Source organism: Scleropages formosus, chromosome 3 (genome assembly GCF_900964775.1).
Source record: "Scleropages formosus chromosome 3, fSclFor1.1, whole genome shotgun sequence".
In the NCBI taxonomy this organism is placed as follows: Eukaryota; Metazoa; Chordata; class Actinopteri; order Osteoglossiformes; family Osteoglossidae; genus Scleropages; species Scleropages formosus.
This window is the reverse complement of record NC_041808.1, coordinates 33,045,560-33,060,334: the sequence shown is the minus strand read 5'-3', so window position 1 is coordinate 33,060,334 and position 14,775 is coordinate 33,045,560. Positions and strand designations below refer to the sequence as shown.

At 41.8% G+C, this 14,775-nt stretch overlaps 1 protein-coding gene across 1 annotated transcript; it reads right to left on the bottom strand.

Moving 5' to 3' along the window:
- Window positions 1-10,908: 10,908 nt before the first annotated feature.
- On the bottom strand, window positions 10,909-12,730 carry LOC108940878 (neuropeptide B). Its single transcript, XM_018763284.1, has 2 exons — window positions 12,307-12,730; window positions 10,909-11,611 (listed from the first exon to the last, which is right to left on the bottom strand). Exons 1-2 carry the CDS (start codon window positions 12,568-12,570, stop codon window positions 11,483-11,485), a joined length of 393 nt encoding a protein of 130 aa, XP_018618800.1. The 5' UTR covers window positions 12,571-12,730; the 3' UTR covers window positions 10,909-11,482.
- Between the last annotated feature and the right edge of the window lie 2,045 nt (window positions 12,731-14,775).

Below are 14,775 nucleotides of genomic sequence, written 5' to 3'. Positions count from 1 at the left end.
CTGAGCAGGACCTGCAGCGGTCACCACATCGATACACCATCACCGATGCTTCACTTCCAAGAAACATCTCTGACATTTGCTGGAACTCGTAATTGCACATTTCTTAATTGCCGGCTTGTTAGAACGGGCCGGTGGCAGATATCCTGTTGGCCTCGAGCAAGAACGCGTACTGTGCATGTCACAGGGGAGCTAAAGTGGCAGGTGTGTGTGTGTGTGCGTGTGTGAGGGATAGGGATGCATAAATGAGTCACAGGAAGACCGTGCAGTAAACCAATCAACACTGTCATAAATTGTCCTGGAAAACGGTGGTTACTGGTGCATAAAATTCATAGTAGAAACAAAAATATTCCAGCTTTTAAATGCTTTGTTTCTTATCCGGTACGGTTGATTAATGTTGCCCCCCCAGCTGAATTTTTAATAAAAACAGGCTGTTATTCTGAGTAACATTTAACCTGGTAGTTGTAGCGGGCCATTTTCACAGAATCCAACGTGCTACTATAATTCAGACTCATTTATAAGGGCAGCGATCTGGTCCTTTGCCAGTAGCTGGAATAAGCTCCAATGCATGGAAAGCACAGCTCTTCCAAAAAAAAAGGAGCCCACTTCAACAAGGTGGAGCCACTGATACTCGTGTGCAAAAATTAAGCATTTTGCTCTTTTGTTTGTTGAATGTCCCTTCAACATCCTTCCAGTTTTAGTGGTAAAATAATAAATAGTTCTGCGCTATTTGCTTGCTGGATGGCCTTATACCTGTTTACTGTTCAGTTAAAAATTCAAGGTAAGTGCGTTACTAAGCATAATCATATCGCGGGGAGATTCAAACTGCTATGTATTTATACAATCTTGGATACACTACTTAGCTCCAGCCAAATATTACACATTTCAGCGAAAGCCCACTGGTGTTGGGAAATAAATGTAGCCATGCTCAATTTGTTGTTTTTGCTGCACTTCTTTAAGTAAAGTGCACAGCACGGGTAGCGACGGGCCTCGTGGTGGCAGTGTGTGATGGGTCAACTGAGAGGAGGGTGGGGGGAAGTGGTGGGAGCTCTCAGTGAAATTTAGGAGGGTTGTAAAGGGCAATTGGCGTCATGCAGCAGTTGGTCAGTCAGGTTTGAGGAGCACATTTCCGCATTAAAGGGCGCCCTGTTCGATATAAACTCCATCCTATTCAGTGCGTGGCTCCAACACGAGAATTCTTATCCTGCACAGTTATGTTTCTTTTTTTCAGGGTGTGCTCATTGTGTTTGATAATATGAGGATGTTCTAAACTCAGCCTGGGGTAGACCAGAGAGGTCCAGGAACAGCAGACCAAGAGCTCTGGATACATGGGTACTTGGTGGGAGAAGAGGCTGTACCAGAAATGGCTGTGAAGACTGTTTGCTCCTAAGCCTTACATTCATCCATACTGTTGTCATAGAAACCATGTTTCTTTGAATTTTGCACGTTCTTGTGTATTTTCTTAGCTTAGATATACCGATCAGCAACAACATTAAAACCACTGACAGGTGAAGGCTCTCGACAATGTTCTGCTGGGAAACCTTGGGTCCTGGCATTCATGTGGATGTTACTTTAACACGTATCACCTACCTAAAGATTGTTGCAGACCACGTACACACCTTCATGGCAACGCGATTCCCTGACGACAGTGGCCTCTTTCAGCAGGATAATGTGTCCTGCTACACTGCAAAAATTGTTCAGAAACGGTTTGAGGAACATGACAAAGAGTTCAAGGTGTTGACTTGGCCTCCAAATTCCTCAGATTTCAATCCGATTGAGCGTCTGTGGGATGTGCTGGAAAACAAGTCCCATCCATGGAGGCCCCACCTCCCAATTTACAGGACTTAAAGGATCTGCTGCTAACCTCTTGGTGCCAGATACCACAGGCCACCTTCAGAGGTCTTGTGGAGTCCATGCCTCGATCTGTCACAGCTGTTTTGGCAGCACGAGGAGGACCTACACAATATTAGGCAGGTGGTTTTAATGTTCTGGTTGATTGGTGTAAATGACCGGGTGAGTCCAAGGCAGAAGGCATCTGTAATTGAGATGAGGGTTTATATTTGTATGATAATGCACAGGAGCTGTTGGTGCTCTTTCCTAGAGTTCTCAGGAGAATCCAGCTGTATCTAATGGACAAGAAACCTCTGGACGTTTATTTAAATTTTAGCTGGGTATGTGCCCCTTAAAGTTTGAATCTTCTTTATTTATGATGTACACAGGTGAAAGCTGGAACAGCTGTCTGGATGCTGCTTTAAAGTAATGACTCAACTTCAAGCTGACAGATTTTCACATGGGTGTAAAATAAATGATCTTAATACCACACGCACAGACAATCTGAAGCCGCTTCTCTCGAGCGGGGTCGGGGCAAGCCGGGGCCCAACCCGGCAACACAGGGTGCAGGGCTGGGGGGGAGGGGAGGGGAGGGGAGGGGAGGGGATGCACCCCAGATGGGAGGCCAGTCTGTCACAAGGCACGCCAAGGAGGACTCGAACCCCAAGTCCACTGCGCCATCGCGCACCCCTATCTTAATACCAATTTAGGGAAAATAAAACACCTTGTGGCGAGTTCAATGCTGAAAGGGATGAGTTATTTAGGAGTTAACAGTTAGGTAGAATGACAGTAAAGTGAACTTTTGGGCTATGACTTGGTATGCAGCTGTAATGGAGGGACGTCCAGTAGCTTTTATTATACATATCCATAATTTTCAGATAATGTCAACTGAAACAACCAACAGTACTGAAAATTTTCAAGTTTCTCACAAAGTCTTTCAGAGTAAGATCTTATATTTTATCCTTCCCAGGTCATGAAGTAACCATGCCCTGGGATTGTTTGCTGTTAACAAGATATCACTGGGTGTGGCTGTGAGTCTGGGGAGTGAGATGTGGTGAGGGTATAGCTCCAGCAGACCACACACATTTACATTTATTTATTTAGCAGATGTTTTTCTCCAAAGCGACTTCCAATGAACTCTGTGTAGTGTTATCAGCCCACACACCTTATTTACCAAGGTGACTTACACTGCCAGATACACTACTTACACTGGGTCACTCATCCATACATCAGTGGAACACACTCTCTCTGTCCCTCACACACTATGGGTTTTAACATCAGACTTTCACATAACCATTAGGTTTCACTAGTTAAAAATTCTTTTTTTGCAAGGTTTTATCCATTGATTTGGCCAAAATGTTCAGTATCTATTTACGTTAAATTTATGTTGTGATGGATGTCAACAGTCCTTGGCAATAATAAATTTCTCTCTGTTAAATTCTATGGAATTCCATAGATTTGTTTTCAGTGCAAATTTATAATGTATCTTAAGATGCAGTAATGAAAAGCTACTTCTGAGAGCAGGTAACAAGACCGAGTTTGTCATGATGTAGTGAGAGGCTTGAAGTGTCATTTGGCCATGATGTCACCTTGTGCAGTTCCAGCATGGTGGGCTCCTCTATGGCTGAGTGACAGACCCTTCAGGTCACAGCGTCTGGGCAGAATCGGATGCCGATAGCAATCTGCATCGCCATGTTCCCTCATGAATGGCTCATTTGGAGCAGGAGTAATTTAGTCATTCTTAATGGAGAACGGGCTGCGTGGAAGCTGGTTTGGATCAACTTCCATCTGATACCGGGTGTCCAGTGCGGGACTCATACTACATCTCTGTAGTGGATGGAGCCAGATCAGACCTCACTACAATATCCCTTATTTACTGATTATGGTTGGAGGTAGCAGCAAAGGGACTCCAACACCCTGTGAGTGTTTACCTTGGTACCTTCTCCTTCCCCAAGAAGGGGTGGTTGTCCCTCTGGGGAAGGGCTCTAATTGCTCTTACTTGTTCATGTTCAGGCTATATTTATTTTTGCAGTGACTAAGTGAAAATTGTAAATAATCTGTAACTTGCCCTTTGAGGTTACTCTGGTAAAGAGGAAGCTGCTGACTTCAGTTTCTATCAAATGTATTTTGATTACTTGACATTACTGTTGTCTTGTAGTGTTAATATTTGTACAAGTAGAGCTCGATATGCTTTTCTGGACGTTGGCTGGTGTACCGGATAAGGAACTAGAATGATGATCATCAGATTGTAGGTTCAATTTTCAGAGCAATGTGTACTGATTGTACGGCTGATGAAAATATATACCCTTTTTTTGCATACAAGGGACTTATCATTCAGTATATCAGTATTTTTGCCCAGTTACGTGACCATAGTACTTCCAGAACCCTTTCACTCTGCAAACACGTAGGCACTATGCTTCCTCCATAATAAAGCCCACTGTACACTTCCTGTCACATTAACAATCTCAACCAGTCACAATCGGTAAAGATAATTTCTAGCTTAATCAGAAGAATTGATACCATTGGTGTTGTTAGTTCATTTTGTCACTTTCCTCCAAAACGACTTGCAATGTCAAGGTATTTACAATGATTTATCCCTTTTTATAGCTGGGTAATTTGTAATGCATGGTAAATGCTTCGCTCAACAGTATTTTTTCATAAATAATAATGGGTGTGCTGTTGTGCCTTTAAAAAATGTACTTGAATTTGGTGAGTACAGTTTTAGTTGTATACATTTGGGAAACAGTATGTATTTTACTTCGCACGATGTCTGCTAAGCATGTGAATCATTTTTAAAGGTTCTGAGGCAAATTCTTAGGTTCCTTGGAATGTTTTTCCCTTTCAGAATATAGGACTTCACTGTATTCCTATGATCTTGTCTCTTAACAAAGTCATTGCCATTGCATGTCATTGGATGATCTGTATATGAATATTTATACTCTTAACAGAAGCTATTTTTTGTTATTGTTACTTAAATCAGCAATCACAGGGTGTCGTCCTGCGTGACAGCATGACCTTTGCTGTCTCGCATCCCTGATGTCGCTGTAAACTGTCATGTTCTTTTTGTACTTGATGTATGCTGCACACAGAAGACAGGGGTATGTAACCTGATGGGCACTGATCACATTGCAAGATTAGCCCAGTTGTTATACCATTGAGGGAGCTACTTTATCTACATTGCTCCAGCATATTACCAGACTTTAGAAATGGATAAAAACAGATATTTGAATGAGTCACTATTGCTAAAAGAGCCATGTACCTGAACTGATGCATGTGTAGGTAGGCAATAAAATATTAACAATAACATAGCGATGCTTGAGGCTTTTGAGTGTGATTTGTGCATAAAGATCTGGTAATGTGAGTTCTTGTAAAACAATCTCTTAATTACCATGAATTTAAATGGGGAAAATAAATAATGCGTTCTTGAGCGACAAAAGACTTCTCTATTACCAGCGGACAGCTGGTAGTGTGGTGGTTAGAGCTACTCCCTTTGGATCCGATAGCTGCACATTCGATCCCCACTTCTGGTTGCAGTACCCTTGAGCAAGGTACTTACCCTAAATTGCTCCAGTAGAATTACCCAGCTGTATTAATGGGTAAATAATTGTGAGTTTGTAGAAAATCTAACCTTAACATTGGAAGTCCCTTTGGAGAAATGCATCAGCTAAATGAAGTAATGCCCTATTAATTGGTGTTTGAGAAGATGTGGAAATGACATAGTCAATCTGTCAAAAAAAGCTCCTTTTGCCCAGGCAAATTAAGACACATTTGCTAAAGACAGAGTGAAGACATGTAACTGCAGCATCAGAACAGCAATATGTAAAGTTCTTGCATTTGTCACTTTCAGAGACAAATTCACTGACTTCTGTCCAGCTCCTTTAGGTCCCAGCTGAATTTATCGAGGCCAATTTAGGTGTCACGCACACCTGTTGCTGATAAATCTCACACCACACAAGCGAAGGCTTGGCACAAGCTCCTGTACACAGCTCTACTGGATTTTTTTTACTTTACTTATTGAACATTAACAACGTTGTACATTAGACTAGCAGTGGCCAATCGTGTCCTGCAAGGGCAGGGGTGCCCGGGGGTGTTCCTGGTGCCCCAGCATTCATTCCATTAATTGAAATCATGATTTGAAGAGACAATAACATCACCTGGCTTTTGCAGGTGTGAGCAATTTACTGGCTGGGCTGCTTTCCAGTCGGCAGCCAATTCTATACGCAAAAAACAGGAGATTTTTAGAGTCACTATAAAAAAATGGCTTTTAATGAATCGCTCCTGTGTTGGACCCTGGTTGTCCTGTGCTCTATTGTGTCACTTCTTCAGTGCCACAATGAGGCCTGGTGTGAGGTGGCAGAGAAGTGCCTGGCTAGCAGCGGGGCCGACTCCAAGGGCCAGCTGTTGGTTAATGAGTTACCGGGGCCGCGTGAGGCTCGTGTCGTAACCTGGCAGAAAATGGATCCATTGACACAGCTGCCATCCACCGCTGTGTGCTGAGTGGGGTTGGTGAGCAAGTGCGGATGACCAGTTATCGCTGGCAGTCTACTGTCGCACAAAAGCAGTTAATAACGGACGTCAATCGCTTTTCTGACATCCTCAGTTATTCAGTTTTCCTTCTCTTTGAATGCCTGCTACGTTCGTATAATTGCGTACTAGCCAATAGAACATGGTCACCTGTCTCGCCAAATTGAGGGTAGCAGTGATTACTTTTAACATTTGATCTGGTGCTTCGATTCTTAAGCACGTTCCATAACAGCCTTTAATTCAATCTCCTGTTATGCTTAGAGTTCAGTGTGCAGTGAAAGTGCAGCTCTGATGTGTGATCTATCTATCTATCTATCTATCTATCTATCTATCTATCTATCTATCTATGTATCTATAATTAAGGCTATAACTGGGAAAGTCATGGAAATGAAAGGTATAAAAACATCAGTTGCCTCCAAACATGTTAGATCAAGTATTACAAATTACTGTTATTCGGTCAGTTTCCTGGATGCACAGTCTGAGGTTCAGTGTCCACTTCTATTGCTGGCTGCACTGTTCTGTAATAAAGTCATAACTTGTACTTTTCATCCCTGTTCAACAGGTCAATGGCACTGGCCTTCAGTGACTTCCCCCAAAGGTTGCAGGTTTGATCTCTGGCTGTAGTACCCTTGAGCAAAGTACTTCCTCTGAATTGCTCAGTAAAAAATTACCCAGCTGTATAAGTGGGTAAATAGTAAGTTTGGAACTGTAATAATAGTAATTGTAACCTTAACAGTGTAAGTTGCTTTGGAGAAAAGCATCAGCTGACTGAATAAATGTAAGGAAGTCATTTTGACTCCTCCAGACTGGCTTGGTGTTGAAAAGCCTGTTTTAATGTGTTTTTTCCCACTGCCACAAGCCTGCACCCTTCCATGTCCAGCGAACCTAACCCTTAACTCTAACTGTAACTTGTCATCTTTCATTTATTGCCAACTGGTCAATTGTTCCTACTATTGAATGATCAAGTCATCAGTTATTCTTGGCTACCTGGCTTGTTAAATTTTAATTTCAAACATGCAAGCAACATGCTTTAATATATTCATTTGTATCCCAGATTCTTTAGTTCATTGTAAATCACTGCTTTTGATTTTTTTTTTTCCAGTAAAAAAAAAAAGATAGATCCAGTGTGACAGATGTTTTAAATACTAAATCTCTTATTTATTGAGGCACAGATATGGGTTGTTACAAACTATTTTGTGTAATGTGTCACTGAGGAATTTGCAGCCTTCAGGTAATTAATCTCAATGTTTTAATATCATTTTTAAGTCTTAATTGGCAGTGATTAGTTAGCTAAACCGTTTTGGGAAAAAATTGTGGGAAGGGTTTCCTTTTTTTCCCCTCTCAAACTAAGCACACATTGTTTGCATTCAATACTGTATTTTACCGCATCAGAATACATAATATATGGAAGTGAGTCAGACAGACAGAAGCAGCTTTCGAAATTTTTTTCATTCACCTTTTCATAAATTGGAATTCAGATCAATGCTGACACAGCCTTTATAGTTAACTCTCCATGCAAAATTATACCACAATGGGACAAAAAGAAAATGACAGAATGCAATTTCATGACAAATTAAGCTGGATCAAAGTCTATGACTATCTGGGACATTAAAACAAGAAAAGGGGGAAAAAAGAAACATTTGAAACAAATTTTCTCAAACCGGCTTCTTTTATTTTTCTTCGCACAAAATATGTGCAACAAAATCAAATACTGTAATTCTGGGGATGTTGATTTGACATGGAAATATTATAAATGAGAACACCAATGTCAATACATGGCTCCTGATTTTCTATATTGATCCAAAGAAAGAAGCTGTAAACTGTCACTGGTGGTTGCCCTTGTTATTGTTGTTGGTGTCCTTTGTTATTTTTGGGCTTTGAAAGAATAACAAAGGTCTCTAATCTGTGTAGGGTTCACAGCTGCATTTTGAATGCCGATTCCCTGTTTTGGTCTGAGACAGCATTGATTGCGTATGAACTAGAGGAAAGGGAGCCACACCTACAACAGTGTGCAGTTTGTAAAGTACTGTGTCAGGGGTGGAAATGGACGTGTTTGAGACAAGGATTTTTCAACTGTCGGTTGCAAGCACAAGACATTTGCCAGCGCGTCAGCGTGCGTAGTGTCACGTGATGCTGTTAATTAACAGCCGGCTATGTATTAATTGCTAGATGGTGGAAAAGGGACTTTAGATGTATATTGCCAGTGTGAAGAAATCACAGTTAAATGCCACTTATCAGCTTTTGCATGTAATAAGTAGCCATTCCTGGACTTGAATGTGACCTTTTGCAGTGAAATGCCTGTATATAAGAGCTGACTGAAGTTATTGTGCCTTTCAACAAGAAATCTCCTAACAGTATGGTTGATCGATTAATGCGCCTTTCTAACTTTAGCATCTGCACAATTAATTGTAAATGCAACACTTTGTCCAGTTGCAGAAGTGTGTTGATATTTAGATTCATTTTTTGTCATTAGTTTACTTTCCACTGATCTCTTTATACAGTCCCAGTATTAGTCATCTGGTACCCCAGGATTATGAAGAGAAAGACACACACACACTTACTAAAGCTGCTTGCCCCAAGCAGGGGTTGCAGTGAGCCAAAGCCTAACGTGGCAACACAGGGTGTAAGTCTGGAGGGGAAGACGACACACCCAGGACAGGATGCCGGTCTGTCATAAGGCACCCCAAGCAGGACTTGAACCCAAGACCTGCCAGAGAGCAGGCACAGGCCAAACCTACTGCACCATTGCACCCCCCTGATAACATCCACTTATCTCTCTATTTCTAATAAGCTTTGTTCATCCATAGCTCTCGAACTCAAACAGAAGCTGTCCCTCTGGAGCAGTTTCTGTTTACCACAATTACCATACTGAAGGCCTACCTACTTGGCACAAGTAAAAATTTTATTAAAAACAAGCCAGGAGGTGTTCTCCAATGTTCAGACAAGCATAATGAACCCTTCAATATTCGTGTATAACTCCATAGCTATTATATTTTGGATCCCCTACATGCCTAAAAAGTTGTCACGCCACTGCTATTGGACAGTTTTGCTATTACGAAAGATGCAGAAAACTAATATTTTGTGAGATGTAGCAGTTGGAATAGACTGCCCTGTTCTGGCATGGTGCTTATTGTGGAACATGGCTGAGTTATTGAGGGACATGGCTTCTCTGTGAATAAACAAACAGCGAAGTACAGGTTCACACTTCCCTTAGTCTAAGTACATCCTTATGCTCCCTCAAAATGTGACACACTATGGTGTGACACTGGGGTTGACCCAAAAAACATTTAGAAACATGGCAGCCCTGTTTATCTGAAACAGGAGGCATCCTGCTGTTTGAGAAAACGTGAGGTCCAGCTCTTGCATTTAAAAGCTTTCTTTTAAAGGGATTATAAAGGTCTACACCTATGTATGTTAAGGTAATTAAAACAAATTAATCATTCAAACCACTCTTTTCATAACTTCCTTCCTACATCAAAGACAGGCATGTGTCATCTTTTCCCCACATTTTTATTCTCTCTTTGTAAATCCCCAGATATTTTGTTTTTCTTCTTTTCTTTGGAATGGGAGTGAAAAGAGTAAATTGTGGGTGTCAGTTCCCTGGAGGATTTTGGCCACAATATTGTTCAAAGCTCTGTTCAGTCAGAATTTTTTTTAAAAATTACTCACTAGTGGTAATCTGTTCCACAACCCTCTCTCTGGTCACAAGGGACTTAAAAAAAAAAATCAAATCCAAATTACTGTTTGCTTTGCTTCTCTTGAGGCTTTTGAAAATACTGAAGTTAACTCTCATAATTAACTCATAATTATTTGTGCGCTTATCTGCATGCATTTTCATTTTTTGTTCTGTGGTGTCACACTTGTCTCTTTTACCTGCTGTACACATAAAAAGAATGTTGCATGTAGCTGCGTATTTTTGTTTTATATGATTTCTTCCCGTAATTTTAATAGTACTTTGTATATTTGTATGTCATATGCGGTGGTATGGAATTACCATGTTATTGTGGTTTGGAAGGAAGCGAACTTGTTGTCTATGTCCTGAATTAGCTTTAAGTGTCCAGCAGCCCAGTTTCAGTGAGCTCTACCTCTTGTGTTTTCTGCAGTTTTACTGCCAAAATATGTCTGTTGGTGGAGAGACTGCAATTGCTGTTTTACAGAATGGAAGGAAAATATAGGATCCGTTTCTGCTCCGGACTGTTTTTCTAACGCTGAATGGACATCAACTAGCTAGGCCAGGAGGAGGTCTCAGACTGCAGTTCCTCACTAGTATTTTTTTTTTTCCAGTGGCTTTGATGCGATGCGTAAAACAAGAGATCAGTAGACTTGGTGCAATGGGAATGTATGGTGCTGTAGCAGCCTGAATGTGCGGGCACTCTGTCCATCTTCTGTTGGACCCCAAAATTCCCACTGAGTGCTGGAAAGTTCTCTGATTCCATAAAGTAAAAATAAATAAATAAATAAATAAATAAATAAACTCATGAATCAGTTTCTTTTTTTTTATTAATACAGTTTACTGACACTTTTCAAATACAAGTTTGAAAATGTTAAAATTCGGGTTCTGTATATTTTCAAGTATGACCAGATACTAAAGCACTGATGGAATGTGCTGTTTTGTTGAATCACATGAATTTTGCTGCAGTGTTTACAATATCATCAAAGGCTGTGTGATACAACATTGTGCTTCAGTCGATACCTTCAGTTATGCAATAATTTACATCAAAATAAAAACGTTCTACAGTGAAAATGGGTGGCAACTCGGTACAAAATAATTTTCAAACAAACAAAGACACGGTTTCAAGCACTAACTCAGCCTGACAGAAACAGGATCTTACAGAATAACTTCAAGTTGGGCAAGGTCGCTGCACACACACGTCTAAATGTAATATTTCAATGGTGAAAAGCCAAAGTGAAAGAATGCGCAACAGTACATAATTTATTGTCGTACATTTTGCAGTAAGAAGTACATTTTTCCAGCTCGTGGCGGCGTCGGATATTTCTCACACGCCCAGCTTTATTTCGTTTCGCTTCGTTTCGTAAAATGAGAGCAATTGCGAGCGTTCCGTCCATCGCCGTGACTCACCGCCCTCGCGCTCCAGTCTGTCCGAGGGCACGAGCCGAGGAGGCGCGCTGCTCAGGCTCTCGCGCAGCCCTGCGGGTCGAGGGAGAGCAGCACTTCCGCTTTGCACTGGAACGCGCTCGAGCCGTCCTGCGCGAGCACACAGCTCTCCAGGTTCGGAGAAACGTCCTTCACGCATACAGCCTGCAGCAGAGGAAAGAAAAAACACCAGATTCAACCAAAATAACCCCCCCAATTAGCACATTCAGAAAGTTTAATGAGTCCGGACGAATTTGTCTTTCTGGTGCTGAACGGACAGCAGCTGCTACACTGAACTCTTGGTCTTTTGAAGCGCAGTCAAAGCGTAATTTATCTAACGTCATACAAAATGAGCAGCTTCTCGTAGTATTAAACTTTGAAGGAAAACAAGAGAAGCAATTTAAAAGCACGTCTGGTTTGCGCACAGAGCAGCAGGTAACCTAGTGGTTAGTGTGGTTCAATTTGGGCGATGATGTACCAGCTCTAAGTTGATATACTCAGTAGTAAGAGCACCCTGCTTTATGAATGCGTAAATCGCCGGAAAGTTCATCTAACACTGTAAATCAGAATCCGGAGGAAAGTCAGTTAATCTGCTTTAAACCCCTCCTCAAGAGTTGGGGAAAAATGACAATTAAACGATGAAACTCAGTGCAGCAAGTGGTAGGGAACAAACTAGTTTGCCTGCAGCTATGTGTCTCCTTCTCTAATGTAATGCATAAAATGTACTTTTGCTGAGATGTACGTCGCTTTGGACAAAAGCGTCTGCTAGATGAATGAACGTAAATTTAAATTAATTTCTTAAATCCGTCACAGGTAGGTGAGGTACTGTGTTAGTTTTAGAAAAAAAGGAGGCAACTTACTATATTTTTCAGGACTGAGTTCTGCTGACTTGGTGACTCTGGAGGCGGATCAGATCCGTCGACTCCCAGCCCGGATTCCAGCTCGGACCTCCTGCTGTAAGGTGACCTCCGGATGCCGGACAACAAGCCCGACGCTCTGCCCACGGAGTAGTAGCTCGGCCCGGTGGCTTGCTTGTACCACGCGTCAGCGGGACACCACGGCACGAGCGTGGAGATGGCTACCAGAAGCAGCAGGGTGAATCTCAAGGACCTCTCCATGACCATGGCCAGCGCAGCTGATGGGTGCGAGCGCACGTGCCCTTCAGCCGTTCGCAGCAACTGCTCAGCGCTCTTTCCTAAATTCCCTCTTTTATATACTAGATCCTGCGTTCGCAGTCACTGGTAAGCTAATCAGAGCCGGTGACTCATGTTTCCACCGAGAAAACGTCCAATGTGAATCGATTACCCAGGGGACCGTGGGTGTGACCAGGTGTGAGGGGTGGGTGCGAATACGAGTACTTGTTTTTTTATTTTTTATCTTTATTTTTAAGTGCCTTCAGAAGACAGTGTCCGCCTTCCCATATTGCTACACACAGTTTGCGTTGAATCGCATAAATTAAGCACGGTTTACAACTGAAGGGATGCACGACACGCTAGATTTTAAGTGTACCTCGTTTAACATTGTACGCATGATGGCCGCAGGAAAAGGGACACTGACTAGAGTAGAGAGTTACAGTGGCTTCCCGATTTTCTGTGATATCGTCATTTTTATGGTGTCTTATTCAGTCCTGCCGAGTTCGATTTGCGACCAATACAGCGACCGGCACGGCTGAATAGCAGCGATTGATTCCTGCCTGGTAAATAACAGCTTTTAGACATCAAATTTACCAGTGGGCAATTTCCGGGGTGCATGTGTTGTATGAGGTTTTGTTGCACTTCCAGCAAAAATCCGACCTCCGCGGAAACACATCATGGACGAGCCACGCAAATACACACTTTCCATAGTTCTGAACGCCGTTTAAAAGCTCTACGTTCAGTGCGGCTTTCATGCAAATGAATACCCTTCATGCAGACTACAGTTTTGATGTAATGTTTTTGCTTTTTAATCCCAGTAATTAATTTTGTTTTATTACATGGTTGGCTTTCTCCAAAAACGACTTTTACTTTACACAATGAAAAACTACATTATTACATTGGAGAAATTTAGCTTAATTTAGCAAATTTAGCTGAAACAGGAAGCTTGTGTTCTTAACCACTTGGCTATTTCTTGTCTGTGCCTTGTGTAATAATAATGTAGAATATAATATATTTACAGTATATAATGTAATATTTTCATTTACATTATTATTCATTTTTCATTTAAATCTCTGAAGTAACATACACTGATTATTTAGTATTATTTAGCTGATAGCTTTATCCAAGGTGATTTTCAATGTTAAATTAAACTACACAAAATGCCCTACAAATATATATATGTATATTATATATAGCTGGCTTAGTCTAATGCAACCTGTCAGAATTATTACCATAAATTAGTGTTTTTTGTTGGGGGGTGCCATGGCACAGCAGGCTTGGCTGGGTCCCACTCCCTGGTGGGCCTGGGGTTCGAGTCCTGCTTGGGGTGTCTTGCGGCAGACTGACATCCCAGCATCCTGCCCTGGGTGTGCGTTGCCCCATGCCCCGTATTGCCAGGCTAGGCCCCAGCTTGCCATGACCCCACTTGGGACAAGCAGCTTCAGACAGTGTGTGTGGGTGTGGGTGTGGGTGTGGTGCTTTTTGAGTATTGAGGGTAGTAAGTTGAGTGGTTCCTTGTTTGCATGGACAGACTTGTGTATTTAATTTGCTTGGTCAAAAATGAAGGGGAATTTTCATCATTAACTATATGTCATTTTTAGCAGTGCAGAGCATCTATCAGCTCAGGACTGTGAACAGCAAGTCAATACATAGAAAAGAAGAGCAGGACAGCTCAGGGGTATCCTTTCTCAGGGTTAGGCTCCCCTCAAAGAATCATGCAGGTTAGTTATTATCCTGCACATCTAGCTGTGTCCCTTTAGAAAGTACTTCTCACTGGAAAGGAACATCTTCTGTGGTGTCAGTATTTTTGTTCAAGGGTCATCTACATATTTTGGGTCTGAAGAGAAAGAAATACATAATCTCACTTTTTAAGCAAATGTGCAGTTCAGTAGCACAGCTGGTGTCTCTCAGTACCTGGGTCATAAGGTTGTACTTATGTGGAATCCTAGATGATTCTGATTGCCCCAATGGGTTTCCTTCCACACTCCAAAGATTGGATCTGAATGTGGATTTTGGGTGAATTAATGGCTCTCGAATGGCCTGTAGTTCATGTTGTACATTATTCTGGGGAGTGATTAACTCTGCCTAAGCTGGTCCCAAGCCTGGTTGAAAAAGTGAGGAGGGTTGGGCATTGGGCAAGCAACCCGACCCTGTAAAAACTACCACCGCTAAAGAAACAGCAAGCAGAAATATAAA

Excerpts from the sequence above, each read along its gene's own strand:
- LOC108940878 (XM_018763284.1), bottom strand. The coding sequence starts at position 12,570 with ATGGTCATGGAGAGGTCCTTGAGATTCACCCTGCTGCTTCTGGTAGCC. Across the intron at positions 11,612-12,306 it reads ACTCAGTCCTGAAAAATATA|GCTGTATGCGTGAAGGACGT; the intron begins GTAAGTTGCCTC and ends CCTCTGCTGCAG.